This window comes from Pleuronectes platessa, chromosome 3 (assembly GCF_947347685.1).
Source record: "Pleuronectes platessa chromosome 3, fPlePla1.1, whole genome shotgun sequence".
Classification (NCBI taxonomy): domain Eukaryota; kingdom Metazoa; phylum Chordata; class Actinopteri; order Pleuronectiformes; family Pleuronectidae; genus Pleuronectes; species Pleuronectes platessa.
The window spans coordinates 8,824,611-8,848,426 of NC_070628.1; the positions used below are offsets into that span (position 1 = coordinate 8,824,611).

Sequence of the window (23,816 nt, forward strand, 5' to 3'; positions counted from 1 at the left end):
ACAATTGTGGACACTAAAAATGAACTGAACAGAATGAGGGCAAAACGAGTCAACTTTAAAAACTGAGAGGTGAGGATCATCTTTTCCTTTGGTTCCCTGACTTCGTCTTTAAACGTTAATATGTGGGTGAAACGATGAAATAATACAATATTACACAAATTAATAGGAAAATCAATCCCAGAAAAGCACTAAAGCACACATGTGAAAGTGTGAGTTTGTAAATCCCAAGCAACAAGACAATACCATTGTAGTAGTCATATTAAATGGATTCATTATTGAGTGAACAGGGTAATTTGTTTCTGCTTTGTCATCGCCGCCCTCTAAAACACTGATAATGCTCACGCACAGAGGAGACAGGTTTGAAATAGACTGGTCCCAGGGGAGCAGGAGTCTGTGTGATGGGTGAAGGTGGGTCCAGAGTCGAGCTGGTGTCTGCACACGTGTGGCAGAGAGGTCGCAGATGTGCAGCGGCCATGAAGCCGAGCAGAAGAGTTAACTCCACAAAGACAAGTTGAACAAGTCTGTCCTGTGTCACTCACTCATGTCGAACTAACGTATTATGCAAGGACAAACTATAAAGACAACCAGCATCACCAGGCTGGTAGTTTTCTTTCTGAATGTTGAGCCTAGATGAGTCCCAGCCGCTGCTACAGGGCTCTGGTTGTCTGTTCAATCCAATGTGATGAATATTGAACGTGTCACGTGTCCAACTCGCACCAAATTTGACACTGCACTTTCTTTGGTCCTTTACAATACACAGGGCCAGTGCGAAGACGATAAGATGAACAGTTCTCGAGATATGGGAGCCACAGACAGACAGATGTTTCTCAAATTATTGACTCATTCACTCAAAGCACAGAGGGGATTGGGGAGTGATGCTTAAAAAAAACTTTGAAAACCCCATTAGACATCAGCTATTCAAATCTGAGTGTGAACCGGACCCCGACCCGAGATGCAGCGCTCCTCCCAGCAGATCATTTCTAACTCACACACATTAAACCAAGAAAAAACCACGACCATGAAGTCAACACATGTCTGTTGAGTAAAAAACGTTCTGAAGTGTTGACAAACAGCAGATCACCACAAGTCATGAGTAAACACTGGAAGTTGTCAGTTGTCAGTGAGCGTGTCTGAGGGTTTGAGTCGCGGCCTTGTATCTCGACTGTTCACATCTAATAAAGACACAGAGACGAGCGGGGGGGGGGGGGGAGAGCTGACAGACGTCCAATCGTAAAAGAGCACAAATATTGTATGGATATATTATGGAAAATGTGTGACTGCAACCACCAACGCTAAAGTTAGCATTGAATCTAATTGAAGGAGAAAATCATTTCATGCATCACAGTTTGATAAAGAAAACAGTGCAAATAACAGCAGGGTGAGAAAATACCACTTTAGCTCAGGAGCTGTTACAGTTCAAGTTACGTCGTGCAACAGAACACCTGAGTGGATGTTTCATTTGAATTGCATGAAGGATCATCAACATGTTCACCCAGTGGATGGTTTATTAGGGTTCTCCTGTTTTTACTGCCCAGTCTAATACGACAGTCCTGCAGTGAATCTTATCTTCACTCTTTATTGAACTGGTTTTATGGAGATGTTGATTCGTCTTCATGGTCGTCTTTGAGATTATGGTGTCTGCTGAGCTGTGTTGTGTGTTTCTGTTATTTTGTCCATCCCCATTTATATCAGTGGCTAAGTAACACAACCATCTTTCTGTATATTGGAATACAGTTCATGTAATATTCATAAAGGGAGCTCTATTGGGATTGCAGAACTGCAGTCGATGCACCTACAGTGTGTGAGTGTTTGTATTTGTTTACTCCTGATTCTGCTGGACTTTGGTCAAGAAACACACGGATCCACCTCCTAACAGTTCCAACCTCTGCATTACCTGTCTGTTAATGACTGTAAGAAGTGACCGATGTGTTAATAAGAGCCGGTTCTGTTCCCCCCCCCTCAGCACGAAAGTCCAAAAAGCTGGGGAAGCTGAAGGGAGTCAGCGAGGACCTGCCGGGCTCCAAGGACGGCCAAACGGCCACAGGTGGCGCTGGAGGCGGCTACCTGTCCTCAGAGAAGGAGCTGAACGCCAGCGCTGCCAACGCCCTGGTGCCCCACGGGCCCGGGGGGGTCACGCCTTTTCTGCCGCCCTCCATCTGCAGCGTGTTGGAGCTGATCGAGCCCGAGGAGGTGTACTCTGGCTACGACAACACACAGCCTGACACCACCGACCACCTGCTGTCCAGCCTCAACCGCCTGGCCGGGAAGCAGATGGTGCGCATGGTGAAGTGGGCCAAAGTACTTCCAGGTTAGTGACCACCGGAGCGATGGGCCGAGGCCTCCATGCTCTTTATGAGTGTGTAGTATATGTAGTATACGTATGAGTGAGCGCCGACCTCACAGATATTTGTGTAGAGGTGGGTAAATCACAGTTTTTAAAGGTTTTAATTTAACGACGACAGCTGCAGTATATCAGGTTGAACTGCGGATGAATTACCTTTTTTCTTTTGCTTTTAAAAAGTCAATAAAAAGGCTGCGGTTAGTTAATTTAAGTATCTTAAAAATCCAGTAAATTTTCAGCACAATGTGTCTTTGACCAGGAAGATTTAAATCATAGAGCCTCACATTTAGAATGAAAAAGTAAATCAATTTTTTTCATGGATGAGTCAAAGAATATAAAAGTTATCACTCTAATAAATATCTGGGTTTCTATTCTGTGATTATTTATCTGGTTTTAATAAAGATAACATGGCATCTTTACGTTTGATCTCACATAACAACCCGGCACCCAATTTAAATTTATTAATAACAGGTCAGGGAAATTATTCTGCAAAGCTTCAAGAGGATTAGCAGCGAATCCTGTTTCACCATTAAATAGAATCGAGATTAGGATTTTCCAAACGAGAACTGATTTACATCAGAGTCGTCAGAAGCGGTGCTGAACAGAAGATCTTGTGTTTTTTAACCTAGAAGAAAAACAAGATAAAATGGTTGAGAAGGGGTGAAGAAGTTCCCCCTAAAATGCCCGTCACCGGAAGACGTGTGGAGAGATACCTCACAGGTAGCTCTTTGAGGCCCTTTCATTTGCTGAATTGCAAATATTTGATACCTCCTCGGTGTCTGCTTGCCATATCCGGACGTATAAATAGAGAGGGAGCCAGACAGAAGGGTCAAAACGAGTACCATCGACTTTCAGATGTGCCACCGCCTGCATTCGGCTCTGGATGTGGCAGGGCTGACACGCAGGGCCTCACCAACCAATAGCGTCAATAACAACAAAATGTTAAAAAACATTGACGCCTCTTCCTGTGTCAGTCAATAAAAGTGACGTCAGTAAAAAAGATTCAGATGTTGAATCTCTATCTACAGAAGTTTCCGCCTGAATGAATATAAACAGCGTTAATCCAGGCTTTTTTCTCCACGTACCTTTGCTTTAAATATGTATTTTTTAAATGATTGTTTTTGGCAGACTGACATGCATTCAGACGGAAATAGTCCCTGAGCCTTGATAAGTCACTTGTGTGTCCTCAGTTGGCCCGTGTTTTTTTGCCTGAGAAGTTTCTTGCCAGAGTTTGATTGAGAGTTTGGCAAGTTTCCTATTCGACTCTATTTCTGGGGCTCCATAGACAACACACCAATAACTGCAGGCCTTCTGGGGATTTACATAAAAGAAGAACGGATGAATACTTCTCAGTGGTTTTCATGTCTCAACAAATATTGGCACGAAAAAGTGAAGTGCACATGACGTAGCTGCACGTACGAACTGTGCACAGGGACACACACACACACACGCATTCAAATACTTCCTCCTAAATTGATGTGTAAGTACCTGAGTACTGTCAACCGCATTTATATTGTTCTTTCTTCTCATCTGCTTCATCTTTGTGTTTGTGTGTGTGTGTGTGTGTGTGTGTGTGTTAGGTTTCCGGGGCCTGCCCATCGAGGACCAAATAACCCTGATCCAGTACTCGTGGATGTGTCTGTCCTCCTTTTGCCTCAGCTGGCGCTCGTACAAACACACCAATGGACAGATGCTCTACTTTGCCCCTGACCTCATCTTTAACGAGTAAGCACACACACTCACACACACTCACACACGTTCATATCTGCAGAATACAGCTCATACCTCTGAAAAATATGAATGTACCGGTGCTGATATCAAATATTGTTTTGTTACATTATTTTGTTCAATTACATCCTTAAAGAAAAATAAGATTTCCCTTCCTGTAGTTTTAAGCAGAAAACAGTTTCAACAGCACATGTAAAATACATTTGATGTTATCTGATGTGTGTGTGATCTTCAACACAAGTGTAAATACTTTTTGGGAGTAGATAATTAGCAGATACAGAAATTGGTTGGACACTTGCAGGTTGACTACTAAGTCTTATTGGCTTCTGCTATTTCCAGCTTCTCCTTTGATGCATATTTATGCACAAACTTTAGTTTTGCTCGTAGACTTTGGAGACAGTCTTTTCCCTGCTGCACTATTTCAGGCGTTCCATTAAAATGCCTGAAAAGCACTGAGAGGGACTAACTTGAGATTTTGCCGGCGATGACGTTGCCTGTGCACTTGACACAAGGTCAGATTTCTTGCACCTGATTCCTGCCACTTCACGGGCAGACGGGGGCCGTGGAAGACGAGCGGGGGGGCAGCACTCCGTCCCACTTAATCTGCGTTAATGTATTTGAACAGGAGAGCGAGTGGAGAGGATGTGCATGTGAGCCGCGGCGGCACACGGCTGGGGATGAATTGAATGTTGTAGAATGAATCAAAGAGGAGAACAGCAGCCCCTGTAGGCAGCCGAGAGGAGCAGGGTCACACAGGGCCAGGTTTGAATAGGTTGTGTAAGTCAATGTTAGTGGGTCAGATTGTCCCAAACAAATAAATAAATAAACAGACGTACAAATGACATTGTTCAATGCAGCGATTACGTGTGTGTGTGTGTGTGTGTGTGTGTGTGTGTGTGTGTGTGTGTGTGTGTGTGTGTGTGTGTTGTGTTTGTGTGTGTGTGTGTGTGTGTTTGTGTTTGTGTGTGTGTGTGAGGTTTACGCAGGCGGTGGAGCACCAGTGGGCCACACCACTGATCCCCTAATCTGTTTAGTGCCAAGTGGCTTACAGTTTTATTAAGAATTATGTGTTTCTCTTTGAGACTAACAGTTTGTGGAGAAAATCTCATTTTGTGATAGAGACTTAATTGTTTTGTTTTATTTGGGCGATTCCAGTAGAAGGCCTGAAGCTGCTACAGCTAACAACACTGGTCGGTGGAGACAATTAGAGGCCTCGGCCCACACTCCCACTCCCACTAAGATATGAACTGGAAACTCTGGTTGGGTTTTACAACTCAATTCATTCGTTTAAATGTTATTCCTAGAGCACCAAATCCAAACATACATCTCAAGGTGCTGTACATAGTCAGGTTGAGACCTCACAACGAGCAAACACTTGACAATTATAATAATGACGACACCTATAGATGTAATTATGTTAGCAATGATAGCACATATATCCGATCTTATGCTACGCAAGTATGTGAGGGAGAAAATGTCCAGTAATGAGGCTGCTCTGAGATCGGTCTGTGTTTGTGTGAGGTAAAGCCGAATGGGGTTAATTACTCCTAGTCGAGGAGTTATAAAGAAATCAGAGAATTATTTGTTGGCTGACAGTTGAGGTATTTTAAAGAGGGTTTGGTCTCTAGCATCAGAAGCCAAGAGAGCGTGTCACCAAGTTCAGAAAGACAATCCAACTATATGATTCTCCGGATAATTTATAGTTTCAATCAGCGGCGATGAAAGGTTAAAGAAAACAAATCAAACCTGCTCTTCTCGTTTGCAGTTAATGTTTTTTAGAGAATCCAGTGAAAGATTAATTGTTAAGACTTAAGATAAATGCCACTTAAAACTGGTTTGGCTTGTAGTTCCGATTTTGGCTCAAACACTTCCAAGTCATGCCACTCTTCCCCTGCTGAATGTCATACTCCATCGCGCACACACATATACATATACATACACACACACACACACACACACACATGTCAGCAATTATCACCCTGTCCTCTGCTGGGCCACACCCACTCCCTCGCAGGTGTCAGCCGATCTCACCCTCTGCTGTGGAAAGGAGGAGTCGGCTGCATCTGCTTGAATCGCTGCTGCAAGTTCAGAATAAGTTTCAGGCTCAGGCCACTTCATCAGTGCATTGCATAAACGTATGCACTGAGATACATAGAGTTTACCACGTACATAGAAATATACTGAACTCAGCTTTTCACCTGTTCGTGGATATCAGCATATTTTATCGTGTTAAAAAGACAACCCAATTCTGAATCTGGCCTCTTAATTCAAACCTCTCCACAAGGACAGATATCATTAATATGGCCAATTTGTTCATCAAGAACAAATGTGAATCCGCCCCCTTAATTTATTCCGCTCTTTAAGAGGTTTATGTTCTTCCTTTGGGCTTTAACCAACCCTCGTGCTGTAATTCAAGAAAATGAGTTCAGTAGTTGTTTTGCATTAAAACAGACCGAATCTCCTTGGCTGAGGTAAATATTGAAATTGCATCGTGCAGCAGGCTGTATGGTGTGGTTCCTGTATCATTGAGGGATGGGCCTGGTATTTATCTTGAAAGAGTAGATGGAGATTAAGATGAGATGTAGACCGGCTGGAGATGGAGGTCGGTCTGGATGTTCTTCTATCTCAGAGAAGTCTAGATGTCACTGCCACACTTGCTTCTTTTTGGGGCTGTGTTTCTTGCTGTGAACTCAACCTGGTGTTTAAGTAATTCAGTCAGAAAAAGATTTTAGGGATTTAACCGAGCACACTCGCTTCCATAGCTACACAGTGCCTGTGAACTCGGGGCATTAGGGTATTTAATGAGGAGCCTGTCCACTCCCTGAGCCAGAGTGAAAGACAAATGTGCATTTTACATTAAAGACAAAGTCTAATCCGTCTGCATTAAGTCTCATTATGTGTGTTTGGTGCTTGCTAAAGAAAAACAAAGGCTGGTTCCCTGAAGTTCTGGGCACTTGATCATGATTAGATTATTGCACATGTTGGTAAAGGTAGAAATAAAAAGAGCAACACTCCTAAAACAGTTACAAATATGATCAATGTCATATACATGATGAAATATTAAGGTTTCAATCTATACTGTAAACTCTAAACAGTTGCAGTGACGGACGTCTGGCTGACAGACAGGAAACACATGTGAGCAGTGAGGTTGGAGGCTGGGCAGCTGAATTCTCTCAGTCAGCTGTAACAAATTAAACAGCCTCAAATTTATTCTTTGCCAAGAAACGTCAATGTCACTTATTTCAGAAGCTTTGAGGTCTGGTCTTCATTTGACAATAACACCGTCTGTCCTTGACTCGAACCTGCAGTTAATTCCATTCAGTTAAATTCTATTTTATTTGTGAGGCGTCAAATCCCAACATGCATTTCTGCCACAGCACGATTTAGAGTCACTGTTCCCATGTCAGCTCAGCTGTCAATCAAAACCCGGCACCGGACCACCCACCCAAAGGCTCATTTCTGATGAATCTGTGGAGATGTTTTTACCAATTATTACTTAATATTAACAATAAATTATAGAATTATTTTGTACATGATATCTGACTGTTAATAGGGAATCAGTGATTGTTATTTTAGATTAGTTTGGATGAACTTTCAGCTTCTGGCTTCCCCTCAGCCAAAAGGTGAAGCTGAACCTTTTCCTCCCCTCACTCCTCGCTCCCTCCTGAATCTTTAACCATAGAAACAGACAGAGAGGGAGAGAGAGGGAGACAGAGTTCAACACCGAGAGAGAGAGAGAGAGAGAGAGAGAGAGAGAGAGGAAGATGGAAGGAGAAGCAGAGTGAGGGAGCGAGACAGAAAGATGTAGAGAAGATGAGAAGGAGGGAGCGAGAAGGAAGGAAATAGAGAGACTGCTGCCAGTATTTCTTTTTTCTCTTGCCCTCCCCAAACCAGCAGCTCATTTTGAGAAGTGATTCAGCAAAATTGATTTCAGGAAGAGAGTGCAAGAGAGAGAGAGAGAGAGAGAGAGAGACACAACGTGTGGAGACTTTAGAAACTCCAGCTCAAAGTTGCATTAGATGATATTTCGCTGCACTTTGGGAAACTGCTCTCAGACTCTGCGGAGGAAACATGTCCTCTCACAGTTTGTCACTTCCTTATCGGGCCGACAGCTCTACTGTAAAGACTGTAAAGCTTTATCCTGTCCTGTGCGTTAACGGGAACATTTATGCACTTACAAAACGTTTAGTCTTGTTGTTGTTATCGGACCGAAGTCTCCGGGCTCCACGATGTAGCCTCAATGTTTTTGTCGGGGGAAACTCCCGATCTCTTTCATGTGGAGCCGCGCCACACGCACTTAATTACTGTGGACTTGAGGTTGTGGTGATTTATGGGAGAGATGATGGCACCAAATGCCACAGATTCCCCTCCAATCTGTGGCATCTGCAGAGCACATTCCTGATTGGCTCGTACCATGTCAGCGTGCCAAAGTTTCTTTCATGTTTTGCAACCCAGAGAAATTGTTTCACTGATAGAGAAACCAGTGAAAACCGGGTGGAGCAGGAAAGTGTCGGGTCACATAAGTTTAGTGTTCATATTGTTACATACACTCATGTACGGGGTTAATTTCTGTCAACATAAATAAAAAGAATATGACACGTCCTCCTTAGACTGGTTTCTGTGGTGACTGGAGTGGGAAGTGAGGGTCTTTGGTTCCACCCCAGTCTCGGAGAAGTGGTGCATCTGTGCTGCGATACTGTACGCAGCACTCTGCCATCCGGGGGGATTTTGTATTCTGCTCTCAGCCCAGACTCACAGGATCCTTCTCTGCACTTCTGTGGAAATATTGTTTCACTGGGCTGAACTGGCGTGATAGGAATAGAGTCGAGAGAAGCCAGTGAGGGCTGTGGTTTGTACTGAGGGAATAATAAGCATGGATCAGGGCTGGAGGATAAATCAATGGCATCGTTAGCAATATAAGAAAAAGTCCAATATATCTTGATATGTAAAAACAGTTAGGATCCAAACAACAAAGTTTCATAAAACTAGTACAGTGCCCATTGTAAACATGCCTGTTCTCCTCCTTTGTGTTCATCCCACCTGATTTATCTGCAAGAAAGATTTTATAGTCTATGCTTTTTATAAAATTCACAACTTTCAAAATAAAAGCTTTGTAATTCAGCTCAATATAAAGCACGGCAGCATCCAGAGGAACGTTGTGCTGCCTTTGAGTGATTCTGTGGATGCTGTTGCCATGACGGAGATCAGCTCCCACAGCTCCCACAGCTCCTGTGAACGTCTGTGTCAGTCGATAGGGGAGAGGGAGAAAACCCAATAATCAGAAGAATCTGGTGCTGATCTCACCCAGTTGCCGACCACTGCGGCAGTTTATCCGAGGACTTAGGAGAAGCTTCAACTCGCTGCCCCGCCCCCACTGACTGCCTCAGACCTCTGGTGATCATATCGCCCAGCGCGAGCATAGATTTGACCAATTACTAACACAATCTAATAAAAAAGGGCTCTGCAAGAAATTGTTATTTCTGTTAATTCTAAAGATTATCACCTCTCCCCTCTTCCTCCAGGGACCGCATGCAGCAGTCGGCCATGTACGACCTGTGTCTGGGCATGAGGCAGGTGAGCCAGGAGTTCCTGAGGCTGCAGCTCAGCTACGACGAGTTCCTCTCCATGAAGGTCCTCCTGCTCCTCAGCACAGGTGAGGCAGCCACGGGCCTACTCTGCATCATATGGGTTCATCTTGTACCAACCCGCTCACACTGATTATGTGTTCTGCAGAATTACTTGCACCTCGTGCCAAAACCTGCGTGCGAGTACAATTCACTACCTATTATGAAATATCATTTGAAAAAACATTTATTTAAAAACATTGTAAAACTGAGTGAAATCACTGTTCGGTAACTTTAAACATCACCAAAATAACAGCTGACACATTTTGTGAAGGGACACACCAAGGGACCGGTGGTGCCCTGGTTCAATCTGACCATCACAAACCACTGCTTCCAGTGAACGCTGATGGTTGATGATGTTTTATTCTACCTGCAGATTCAGGTGGATGATTATCACGTCCGCAATGAATTTACATTTTCATCTGTGTTTGTTTAGCAGGATTAGGTAAAAACTACAGGAAGGGTAAGACTGACACTTTGTGGTATGGGCCAGAAACAAATGCATAACATTCAAGTGCAGATTCTGTGTCCAGGTTATTTTTCCCCACTGTAACATGGTGAGCAGAGATTTGTTCTCTCCAAGCGAACTCCTAGTCTTCTTCTCCAGGGAGTTTGTTTTCATCTGCATTCGTGTGTTAGTTTGCAGGATTACGCAAAAACTTTCTCTGAGAATATTTAGTGGATTTGGGTCCATATGTGGACCATGGCGGATACATTTGTGATTTCTATGAAACTCGGTCTCAGCATTACACATGATTCAAGGAAGAACTCATTCAATGTCAGAGTCATATCAGTACAAACGGGTGGAAGCTGGTGGAGAATGGGCGTTACCTTTGGTGGAGGTGTGCACTGAGGCAGGTTGTAGATGTACTGTCATCAGATTGCTCCTCTTTTGAGTGATAGAACATATCGACCACTTTACCTGAACATGTCGGCCCATTAACAGAGAGTCACCTGTGCCGCTCTGAACTCTGTCTATTTCAACAAGCTTCCATCGGTGCTTTGTGAGTGCGATGCCTAGCTGCACCATGACTCATCCATTACAGCGGCACGCTCCTCAGCCGGATTCACCAGAATCCACAGTGCTGATGTTCTCAGGTCACTGATAATTGGATAATTGGAGGCGTCTCCTTGTTTGTCTGCTCTTACAACATGAAGCCTTGTATGTTCCCAAATAAGCATCTCCCACATCTCCCACAGGAGAAGCATTGATCTGGAGTCTCTTCCATCCACAACACCACTTTGAGACTGACAGTGCTCTTACGTGCACGTCCTGGCACCAACACGCCCTTTTTTCCGTTTGGTCACGCGTTCAAATCATATTTAATAATCCATTAACATGCATGACAGGCGTGGAAATCGAGGTTGATGTTACATGCACCTGCGTAGTCAATCTCCCAGTCTTAAATATACAGTGTCAAAGTATTTGGACTCAGAGTTAATACAATAACAGCAAGAGTAAACCCCCCCCCGCGCCTCCCGGTGTTGGTGAAAATATTCAGAGTTAAAAGATGTGGTGTACAAAATACTCTCCTAGTAGAACTATGCAGCGTCAAAGTACGCAAACTCTGCCAGACTTATTGTGATAACAAAATCCGGTGAAGAGCTCCGCCCGCCTCCTTCTCATTTCAAACCAACCAGACGTTTCCAGACGCCAATTTCTCCTCCTGGAAAATGCGGTAAGTCTCCTTTTTACTCACTTTTTTAAACATTTACTGGCAGTTTAGCACAAGATGATAAAAATATGTTTTTCCTTTTGGAGAAAAAGGAATTTGGAAGAAAAGGCAATACTCTTTCAAAAATATTTTCTGCTAAATTGATTCAGATGATACTCTGATATGTTTTAGTCTGTGATAATCGGCTTTTAAACCGTGCTCATTCCTTTAGCCTCAGAGTGAAACAATCCTCTAGTGAAACTCAACCCCATGGACGGGCCATCGGGATGAAGAGGAGCACGATCCACGGGTTCTTCAGGTCCCACCATGCAAGTCAAGAGCAGAGCTGCTTTATGGTTTAATTCTTTATAATAAATTGGTTTAAGAAATGGAAATAATGGTGTTTGTACTTTTTTTCCACTGACAAATCAACACTAACTTTTACTTTAACACTCTGTAGATAGGGACCATATATCCACTGGCTTCAGTTCAAATTGACTTACAGGAACACTGCAGCCACGTTCTGTAAATGTCAATGAGAAGAGTCGAGCTGTGACTTCATCTTCCTTTTCTCTGAATGAAGACTAATCTGTTTTCATTCGTCTACCTATTGCCCATAGAGAAACAGAACACTTCCATCACTCACTGCAGAAGGTCTCACTCTGTCGCCACTCTCGGCCAAACTTCGCCCACAGGCTCTGCAGCAGCCGCCTCACAGAGAGGAGGTGTCGGCCCAGGCTGCTCAAACTGAAACTGAAAAGAAGAGTTTCTTTTGAAATACTTTACAACCACAACAATGCACAATGAGCTGCTGCCATTCAGATTCCGTGATGGCTTCTGCGTCATAAACCTCACCGTCCAAATCCCTAATTACTCCTTGAAAACAATAACCACAACACTTGAGACACGGGGACATCAAACCTGCTGCTGGCTGGTTTCTTTTTGTTGACGTGGGCGGTGGTTTCAATAGTTAGAGAGAGGTGAGGTTGGGGGGGGAGTCGTGGAAAGGAATTTGAGGAGTCTGCACCCTCTCTCTCTCTCTCTCTCTCTCTCTCTCTCTCTCTCTCTCTCTCTCTCTCTCTCTCTCTCTCTCTCTCTCTCTCTCTCTCTCTCTCTCTCTCTCTCTCTCTCTCTCTCTCTCTCTCTCATTGGCAGAGTGTTTATGTTTCAGTGAGCGAGGCTTCTGAAAGTGGTGCATGAAAGCTGGACTAATGAGCGAGCTCGGAAAAACTTAATTACTCGGTGGCGTGACAGCTTTAACCAGTTTGGGTCAGCTGGTCTGTTCACATTGCAAAACCTTTGAATTATTTGAGAACATCACGTTATGAGTTGAATTGGAGAACATAGTCCATCACATTGTTTTTGTTTCCTTGGCTTTCAATTAGTCATATGTTATAAATAATACAAATTCACTTGAAATTATAGTGTCATCATTTATTCCACTTTCAAATCTAAATGTATTATTCAATTCAGACTTATTTTGCGATAGATTTAAAAATATATGTATTAAAAAATAAAACATTAGAATTGAGTCTCACTGTTTCCTTTACAAAACACCAGCTAGTTTCTAATTAATTTGAGAGCAGATTATACATAAAAACGAATTATGTAAAACACTATATATATATATACAGTATATATAAAGATTAAAACCTTTGGCTTGGAAACCTTTTGGTTCATTAATCTTGCAAAGAAACAAGGTTCTTCATGTGTAGTACTTACTGTAGTACACATAGTACACAGGGAAGTAAATCTATAAAATCTATGAGTAGAGACTGATACATTTCCCACAGCGATGGTATCAGGTTGGTTTTGGCTTTATAGTACACTGACATATGGAGGAGGTGGTGTGAAAGCACGATATAGAGTAACCTCAGTGCTGTTGAGTCATCTGGAAACAGGGGCGCTCCAGCTGGACTTCAGCTATTGGATGCTGGGAGAGACGAGGGGAGATGAGGGGAGAGAAGATGGGAAACCAACGGGGGAAAAGGGAGATTTAAAAAGTGGAATCAGGACAAATGTTGACAGTGAGAGCTGGTGTTGGTGAGAAAGAGACAGGTGCATAGCTGAAGGGAGAAAGAAAGAGGAGACAAAGGGGTGGGGGGGTCAGAGCTGGTCCTTCTGTTGCTGTGGCCTCGCTCTCCTCCTCTGGAGCTTTTCCAGAGAGCCCTGCTGTACTTAATAAAGGCCAGTCGAGCACCAGGCAGCGCTCCAAGACCTGCTATTTCTCTCCACTTCCTTCAAAACCCCGAGCTGGAATTTCAAAGGGGAGGTGGTGGATAAAAGAAGCAGGTATAGAAACAGGGGAAACTCGAGGTTCTTCAATCTGCTCCGGGTTAATGGATTTAGTCAAACTAAAGCAGTGGAACTGTTGATGGAAGGCTGGTTTTTGCAATGTGTAGCAGAGAGGTTCCTGCCTCGCCGGGCCTTTTCCAAAGTCGACAGGACTGGACGCTCGGCAAAGGAAGCGCTCGTGATTCAACACAACGAGCCGCTCTGTCTGTGGCTTGTTCCGCTGTAGGAAGCTCTTTAAGCTCCAGTCATTCAGAGATAACGTGAGGGCCTCGTGGAGCGTGGGGGCGTCAGAAATGTTTACATAGGAAGTTGTCAGAACTTGTCAGCTGAGCAAGTACTACAGAGTCACTGAGTGTGTGTGTGTGTTAAATTGAGAGAGGGGGGGAACATGTGAAAGAGAGAAAAAAAGGGATGAGGGGAGAAGAGAGAAAGGGCTGTTATCCCCTCTCTGACCTTGGCTGAGGTTTCACTTGAGCCCGCGGCGTCTCATGACCCTGTTTGGATTTGGCACCGGAGCGGCGGCCTGCTCAAACCAGTTGCTCTCCTCACCTCTGCACAGAGTCAGCACTGCTCATTCGATGCTCTGCTCGCTCTACGCCGGGCGAGCGAGCCTCCCTCCGATCGGGCGACCCGCGATGACGGGCGCGTGTTTCCGTGACACGTCTTAAACTCTTAATTAAGGCGATTAAAGATTTCAACTCCAACCGGTCATTAGTCATTGTTTCTGTATGTTTAAATAAAGGGTTTCCTGTTCGCACCACACCCTACAGCTTGACTCACTCCCTCTTGTCGCCGTTGTCATGCTCGTCGTTATAAATTCCCCCGACGAGTAGAATCAGATCTTAAATCAAAGCAGACGGAGCCGAGCTGTCAGTCAGGTATGCAGCAGCAGCACCCCCGAGCAGGAGGCTGCATGTGCCTCAACAACACACACACGCCAATGGCAGCTCCTGAATGTGAGAGTTATGTTTATGTGGCATTCAGGAAAAAAAAAGAAGAGCTTTCATGGCCTCGTGGTGCAAAGAATAATGCAGGTGCACGCCACGATAATAAATACGGCCTAGTTGAAAGGAGGGCAGCCAGAAATCCATTTGACACCGATTACCGAGGTACACGGGCCCTGTTTCTTTGGTTATGGTAACAGCCGTAAATGCCAAGTTAGATTCCAAACAGGACGCACGTGGGTCAGCGGGAGACAAACAAAAGGTCCGTGCGCTGGTTTGGATTCTAACACGTTCTCGTCATGTCAGCCGTGAACATAAAGCCGGAGAGCTCGTGCCCTCCACACGAGGGTCCAATCTGTTTTCAGATCTGTTTTCCTCGACTGGTTGTGCGTCGCGCCCCGAAGGTGTTTGCTGTGTAAAAAGTAGGATGAAGACAAACGGAATGGAAAGAGACAGACCGAGCCGACGAGAGGCAGACAAACACAAACACACACATTCTGCGAGTTATTGACCTACAATGCTCTGTTCTGAAAAACGATGCGATGCTAACTGACAAGAAGTAGGATTTCGCCCGCAGCTATTTGTTCTGCACATCTCAAACAGGTCCTGTCAGTTACTGGTTATTTGTTGCTGGTGTTGCTACCAGTGGGTCGTTTTTCTGAGTGTTTGAGGCGTCGTGGCCCCTCAAACGTTTCAAATGAGAGGTGAAGTGTATTTTTTAAAAGTGTGTAAAAAAAACACACCATAAAAGCGAACTAGACTCTGTTCTCATCATGTTCAAAGATGCTGTGAATCTGCTCTTTGAGTCTCTGGTGACGACCATTAGCTTCCAGAAGCTGCTCCATGTGACCAGTAGCTTCTCTCTGTTGAAACATGAGCGAACACGATCTTCAGAGGAGGTTCTCTAGAAATGAGATGCTACCAACACGTGAGGCTCGGCTCCACATTACAGATCCAACATTTAGCTTTTCAATTATATAGCAAATTATATAATGTAATATAAGCAGATTGACAATAATGTGATTTCTTTAATAATCAAATAATAGATTTCAGTTTCTTGAAGGTGAGAATTAATCCATATTTATTATATTGTATATATTATATTAATGTTAATTGATTATATATCTGGTTTGAGACATTTTTAGACTAAAATATTAAATAACTAAAATATTAAGAAAGTAATCTACAGAAAATTGATAAAGTTGATAAAGACAGAACAAACAATTAAGTTGTTTTGTTGTATGAAAGAAAAATAGTTATTGAATCACTCATTTTTTATTAATTTCATTTTTAAGTAGGTGTGATGGATGGATAGATAGAAAGATAGATAGATAAATAGATATATAGATGGATAGATAGAAAGATAGATAGATAGATAGATGGATAGATAGATAGATAGATAGATGGATGGATGATATATAGATGATAGATTGATGAATGGATGGATGGATAGATAGATGGATGGATGGATGGATAGATAGATGGATGGATAGATAGATAGATCGATAGATAGATGGATGGATGATATATAGATGATAGATTGATGAATGATTGGATGGATGGATGGATGGATGGATAGAAGGTGTCGTCATTTCTTGAGTGTTTGGTGAAGGACAACTGGGGGCGTTCCCTGACTGTGATTGGAGGAGGGCCGTCTCAGAGAGGTGAAGTTTCTTAATCTGGTCGCCAGCGGCTGAATGTCATCGTCAAGAGCGTTGGCAGATTAGCAAATCTGTGACTTTGTTCTCCGGCACAGGGAGAAAGATGCTGCAGACATCTCATCCCTCACATCTGGTCATCGAACAAACTTCCTGATGAATGAGCTCTGGTTGACATTAACAGAAGCTCTTTCGTCTCCCCCCCCCCCCCCTTATTTACTGTCACTGCTGCTGAGTTGACTTTTAATCACGGCCTTTCAGCGTATCACTCGTCTTCCATGAAACTGTGGCCATAGGAAAACTAATTACCACCTGAGTCGGTGAAAGTGTCTGTAACGAGCAGCTAAACAGGCTCAGGTCGTCAACATGGGGAGAAAAGTCCCAAACAGGCAGCCGTGTGTGGGAGTGTAAATCACAGAGTGGCTCTAATTTCCCTCTACACAGTTTCACGTCTGCACATTAAAGAAACATACAAGTGGTTGTGTATCGCTCAGCCCATTAACTGCTAATGAGAAGGTGCATTTGTCAGCCAATTCCATAAGCATGTCATATAGCCTCAGACTAATTTCCTTCATTGCAGGTGAACACTAGTTTGTATTCTTTGCTGTAATGTAGGATATTTAACCCAGATGGGCGTGGAACTATTATTATCAATGTTTAAATGCCTTTTTAAGCAACTGCCGAGATGTGAAAGATGTAATTGTGATGTTCATTCATAACATCCCCTTCCAGACTGACAGTTCATAACGCTCACTGTAGTAGTACTATTAAAATTACAACTAAATCAGTATAAAAAGTACAGTATTTCAAATCTTTTAAAAGGACTGAAGAGCTATATGTAAGTCTAAATACTTTCGAAAAAGATCAGCAGCAACAAGAGGTATCTGCAAAACATGTAAACTGGAAAACATGCTCTCTGCCAGAATTGTAGACTTCTTTATTTCATCCCAGACGATCATGTCACTTGAACAGTTTCTGGTCATTTGTATAACTGTTCATTAAGCTTGAAACCCTCATCGGCTGAAATCCATTTTCAAACCAGTACCCTCGCCAGTTCATCCTCTCACCCAGTCCAGCTGATGACAGTGTGATTTGTCTGTTTGTTCCCCAGTTCCAAAGGAGGGTCTGAAGAACCAGGCGGCGTTCGAGGAGATGAGAGTTAATTACATCAAGGAGCTCCGGCGCTCGGTGGGAAAAGCCACCAACAACTCTGGCCAAACCTGGCAGCGCTTCTTCCAGCTCACCAAGCTGCTGGACGCCATGCATGATGTAAGTAGCCCCGACCGCCTCTCATCTGCCAGCTGCCCACAGTCCAGCACAGGCTTCCCCTGGCAGCAGGTCCACATGCCTTCACACACACAGCGAGGTGTCCAGTGGCACTTTGGGGCTCCGATATCACTGGAACCGTTTTCAGTAAAATGTCAGCATTGTGGATTTGGATGATGCATTCAGGGGTTCAGAGGATCTGTGGCTCGGAATAAGGATTACTGCATCCCACCCCCTCCCTTGGGGGGGGGAGGTTATTTTGGAAGAGGCGGTAACCAGGCTGCATCGGTGAATGGAACAGAAAGGGATCGATGCCAGTTCGGAGTTTATTGGATCAGAGCACACACCGGTCACTGTGGCAAATGTGCTAAATCACTGTTCCTTTGTTTCTCTTATGAGAGGGTCAACTGGAATATGTAGGCAGAGCCCCAAGAGGTGAGCGTCAGCCAGAGAGAGGTCACAGAGATAAATGACCAGCATGCAATGACCCTCATGACTGAGTGAATGGGGTTAGTGCTGAGCGGGTGACCCTTCTTTAAAAGGAGGTTTGCCCTGAAAAACATCTGTGGTGCCCCCAAGTGGTGAGCTGAGAAAGAATGGAAAAGGGGTCAGAGCCTAAATAAAGTGTAAACGGCCTCATATGAAGACACAGAACTGAATTTAACTGTTTTTTATAAACGTGTAAATATGAATAACACTGTAGAAAGAAAATAAGAGATTTCCTTTTTGTCGGCCTTGATGTGAATCTTAGAAAACTGCTACTTCCTTGTGTTTCTCATTATATCTCGTGTGTGTTTGTGTGTGTGTTTGTGTGTGTGTGTGTCTGTGTGTTGTCCAGCTGGTGGGGAACCTGTTGGACTTCTGCTTCTACACCTTTCGCGAGTCCCGGGCGCTGAAGGTGGAGTTCCCGGAGATGCTGGTGGAGATCATCAGCGACCAGATACCAAAGGTGGAATCGGGCCTCACTCACACAATCTACTTCCACAAGAAGTGACTCGCTGACAAGCCGTCGGGACAGAAGCGACATTTGAGAACTGGGAGGCGGTGAGAGGAGAGAGAGGCGTGCTCCGAGAGGCCGGCGCTGTCTGGCCTGCGCCCTGTCCCCCAGTACGCCGGCGTCCTCGTCTCGGACTGGGAAAGTGAAGTGGCGTGGTGGTGGAGGAAATGGGAAAAAAGACGGATTTTGACCATGCGCTGAACCACGTGCAGGTCGGAGCTGTGAATAGTCGTGGAGCCAGCGTGACGCGCTGAATAGCACTTGTGACAAAGCATCCCGAAGTACCTCCCGTGTGCCCCCCCCCCCGTCCCCCCCCGTCCCTGCCCCAAAGACAATAACAGTATTTTCTATGGAGACGAAGCCATACATTTCTTAGGATGCGCTAGATATAGTCACCACGTGCACACACACACTCACACACACACACACACACACACACACACATAGAGGGAAATTGATACACATGCTGTCCACATGCCTCCACGCAAACGCACAGACGCACTCCACATGCACTAAAATCAGATGAACTGACTAATCTGGAGAAAAAGAAAAGAAAAAAAAGGTTTTTGCAAATATTAACTGTGGCTTATGCAGTCTTTCACAAATAATAGCAGTATTTAAAAAAAAAAAAAAACATGCCAATACTTAGATTTTCTCGCTTTGCAGTGGAGCAACATGCTGCAGGACGACAGGAACATCACGAGGAGGCACAGGAATTAAAAAAAAACACTGTACGGCTAAATGTCTATTTGAATATACAGTATTCCAAGGGCTAAACCAGCGTCATCATCACAAGCTGAATAATTACACTCATTGGAACAAGTCCAAGTTGGAAGCTCGATCTGAGTCGTCACAGCCTCATCAACATCCACATACTGAGTTTCTTTATCAATTACAAAAATGTAGTAAAACAATCAAATCTAATATGCAAAGGTCCAAAGCTAACTCTGTTTTGAAATGAAAAACATGTCTCTCTCTCTCTCTCTTTGTAAAAGGAAAAGCGTGCACGTGAGGCTCCCATGTCATGAAGTCACTATTTTTGGCATTGTGTGGAATTAATGCGACATTGACGAGCAATTTTACCGTAGTGCAGAAATGGCCGGGAGTGCTGCAGGACGGGGGGGGGGGGGAAACATGGCCGCATTAAAGGAAATGGTTTTTTCGGTCGAGTCCGCTGTGGTAATGGATTTGACTGAGGTGCATCCATAGTAATTGCTGTCATTTGTGTTATCTCCAGAGCAGCTGTCCAAATGTCTGTTTTTACTCGCAATGAAGCAAAACCAGCCCTTTGTGAATCAATACTTATCTACTCTTCCCAGAAATAATAAAAAAGCATTTTATAAAAGTGTGTTGCAAAAGGTTTAGTTTTTGACAAAGCCAGTCATTTTACATTAAGGTGCTTCATTTCTACAGAAAGCCAGACAAATCATAACATGTACAGTAACTTGTAGAGCAGTCCGTCCCCCCCCCCCACTATACGGATGGACCCGCAGTTTAAAGACACATACTATGTAAAAGTTGATATAATCCAAAATGGAGCGTAACTCTACGCAGTGCTTACAGCAAATGGCTAATGTATCAAAACCAGGCAAACGTGTACAGGTATTAACTTCTTAAACCCGTTCTCTTCAGCAGATGTTGTACAGATGTTTCCAAGTACATGTTGATGAATGCTTGATGAAGAACTGTCGGTATAATCAACCCCCCCCCCCCGCCACTTTAGTTTGTTTCCTTTCTCTCAGCTTTGGGCCGAGTACTGCTACTTTAGGTATGGGGCCCAGTCATCTGGACCATTAACTCTTGTCTCTCACCCCACTGGTTTCTGGGTGGTTGTGGAACACTACTATGATGCTACTGAAAAGCGATAGAGCCGCTGGGAGGGAGGGGGGGAGAAAAACAGTGGGTGCGTGTGTGTGTGTGTTGTTGTTTTTTTCTTTCTGTGCCCTGTGAGTGTGTATTTACATGCGAGTATGGAGCGAGCGGGCCTGCGTGCGTGTGTGTCTGTGTGTGTGTGTGGTTTATTTTTGTTTGTTGTTTTTCATGGCAAGCATGTGCATAGTTGATCTGCTCCTTCAGCGTGGGTATTACGCAGTTATGTTATAGGATTAGCCACATCCTATTTCCACATTTAGATTTTTGCACAGAGTGGATACAATGTGAAATGAGGCATTAATGCAGCTACAGCAGGAATGATCTGTGTTGATAAGCAACTGTGATGATCTGGGGGGGGGGGGGGGGGGGGAGACTTTCTGCACGGGCCACCAGCCTAAAGTTAAACAACATGACATCGCTGGCAGAGCGGGGGGGCACGAGGTGGGGTTTCGTGGCCTTGGCAGTGTGTGGGGGGGGCGACTGATGTACCAAACCAGGATCACAACTATCACTAGGGACTGTGTGACAATTATTAGGAGGTAGGCGAGGGCAAGAAAAAAGGGGGAAATGTTAGATTTTTGAGCAGGGGAGGGTGGGGGGGGCAGGGGGGGGGGGGTAGTTTCACTTTCATCTTTTACCCGACTCGCTGTATTTTCATGAGGTTTCCTTTCTGTCATGTATACGTTTTCTTTTTCAGATACAGGGGCAGGGTACTGCAGTTTTTTTTTCTAACCCCAACATTAATATCACATTCCACCGTAATAATTTTCATACAGTCCCTTTATCAGCAGGGCCTCATTTTACGATCCGTCTCACGTCATGCGTCGTTGTGTTCACGTTGTGTTCACGTTGTGTTCACGTTGTGTTCACGTTGTGAAGGACCCTGAAGCTAATCTCTCACTGTTTCTTTTATTTTGCCCCTTTTTTTTTGTCCTTTTTTAAAAAGGTTAAAAAAAAAGACTGTCTAAAGGTTCATAGGATGACTGGGAAAGTATTTTTGAGAGAATTATATTTTGCTGGAAAACAATATTTAAGTACTTTGTCTAAAAATGATATCCTTTTTTGTAAAATGAAAATGTTAATGCATGCTTTTTGATGAGATGTTTACATTGTATTTAAAAAAGGGAAACTTGTGCCTTTTTATCTCACATGATTTACAATTTTACAGTATATATATTGTAAATAATACAGCAAGTCCTTATGTTGAGTATAGTATAAGACATTTCTACTTTAACCATCTTGTTGGAATATTGGAAAGTTTCCCACTCGCCATGTTCTGTGTGTTGGCTCACAGAGAAGAATTTACAATGAGGGTTGGCGGCAGCGGGGGCCAAGCGGAGAAATGAATGTATCGTACATTGTGAGAGACTTACGGAACTTACTACCTGAATGTTACGGAGAGTAAAAACAGTAAAAAAAATATAATAAATACATGGATAAATAAAAAAAATAACAATAATCAAACAAAACGTATTTCTTATTTTGTAACAAGATGTAAGTGATGGATCATTGAGTTGTTGCTGTTGAAATTATTTCCTAACCCATGACGGTATTGTTGTTGAGCACCACAATAAAATGGAGAAGTCACAAACTATTGAACCTGGGAGACGTGATGGAAAGTTCTTGACTTTTCAGTGTGAAAATACAAAACAACGGACGTATGCAGGGTCATGTTTGACTGTTTCTACCAGTTGGACCAGTTTCAGTGACTGTGAAACATGTTCAATTCTCTCAAATGTCAAAAAAACTACAAATCTAAAACAGTAGATTTCAAATACACACATTAGAAACTCCTGTATGATCCTATGCCCTCCATAGATATGGGTTTTCAGTGATGGATAAATCAAGGAATAGTTTTTGGGAAATACACTTTTTCGCTAATGACTGTTAGCAAATCGTAAAGACTGGTCGCACAAGGAAACAGCTGATTGGTTCCAAATGACGTCACCTGAGTCAGTGTTCTGGGAGGAAAATGAAAAATAAATGTGAGGGTATGAAGTTACAAATGGTTCACTCAGCCTCTGTGTTCTGCATTAGTGACAACGAGCACAACTCAAATACATCTCAAACTGACCTGTTGGAGGCAGCGACAGTTAAGTTGGACAGCATGGCCGGCTCCACTTCACCTTGATCGCCACCTGCTGGTTGGCTGCAGGGTCTGTCATACACCGCACCTCCTTCATATCGATGATGGGACGTGGATCAAACTCAAGAGTTCTTCTGGAATTCGTATCTGTGAAAATGGAGCTTCATTTCTTTGGAGGAAGTGGACACATGTTGCTCGTCTTTATAAGCTGGTAGCTGTTAGTCCAGTTGATCTGAGGCTAATGGAAGCAGCAGGTTTTCACAAGAAAGTCAAAACAAAGACGACTGTTCTACTGGTTTTGCTCCATCAAGTTAGTTTTTATTTTTATTGCCCATTTTGAGTTTAACGATATTATAAAAGTGAAACGCTAAATCGTGGACGCCATCTCTCTGTTCACAGTGCCGATCGGGGGGGCAGAGACATGAAGCCATATCTCCACAGCCGTGGCAGAGCATTTCTTATAAACACAGATTCAAATGCGTTTCTGTTTATTCCCTAGTTCCAAAAAATTGACTTTTTACTGAGATGCTTTGTAGAATATATGTGAATCCAGCGAACATGCAGTAGACACCCCTCAACAGGAACCAGTAAAACATCTTGGAAACCAGTTACTACTGTATATCTTGATATTGCCATACGTCTGTTTGCAAAACGATTGCAAGATTCTAATAAAAATTGTTAAAAAATGTCACGTGATCTATCTGTGCATGTGTGTGTGTGTGTGTGTGTGTGATGAAAGTTGCACCATGAGACAGAAGCGAGGAATGGTGCCCCAAAAAACACTGTTTGATCTGGATGGATTCGAAACAGCTGCATTTGGTGTCTGGGGACGATAATGAGCCAAAAAACACATGGAAACACAAGGGATGATGTAGAGCAGCAGCAGATAGAGCAGGTAGAGCAGTCGCAGGGAGGAAAGATGAAGAGAACTACGAGGGGAGCGGGGGGGGGGGGGGGGGGGGGGGGAGTGAAGAGAGTGAAAACGACAATGAGGATAAGCAGGTGAGGATGAGACGTTTCACAGTAAAACGTTGTCTGTGGAGAGAAAATCACCATTAACCTTGTTACAGGCTGATCTGAAAACACGCCGGCTTTGCCAGAGCGGAGAGCAGACAGTATTACTCTTTTTGCTCTTTTTTTTTTTTCTTCCTCTCCCTCTGAATCCTCAGCCCTCTCCAAATCTCCCCCAGATTTCCAATTGCTTTCACTTGTAGTCGTGCCAGATAAACAGAATCTATTGGATCAGGCTGATTTCACGGCTGCGCCCGCGCACATGGCGACTTCTGTGGCCCACTTTCTGAGCTCAGGGTTTTGCTTTCTTTCCTCCACTCTCTCTCTCTCCCCTTTTTC

General features: G+C 43.8%; 1 protein-coding gene across 3 annotated transcripts in view; it reads left to right on the plus strand.

The window, feature by feature from the left end:
• Positions 1-21,979, plus strand: part of nr3c2 (nuclear receptor subfamily 3, group C, member 2) — a 70,706-nt gene extending 48,727 nt beyond the window's left edge. For all 3 annotated transcript variants that reach the window (XM_053419761.1, XM_053419758.1, XM_053419759.1), the window contains exons 5-9: positions 1,964-2,308; positions 3,922-4,066; positions 9,592-9,722; positions 17,357-17,514; positions 18,350-21,979. In XM_053419761.1, the coding sequence (XP_053275736.1) occupies positions 1,964-2,308; positions 3,922-4,066; positions 9,592-9,722; positions 17,357-17,514; positions 18,350-18,505 (935 nt within the window). In that variant the 3' untranslated portion in view covers positions 18,506-21,979. The remainder of the gene's footprint in view (positions 1-1,963; positions 2,309-3,921; positions 4,067-9,591; positions 9,723-17,356; positions 17,515-18,349) is intronic.
• The last annotated feature ends 1,837 nt before the right edge of the window (positions 21,980-23,816 follow it).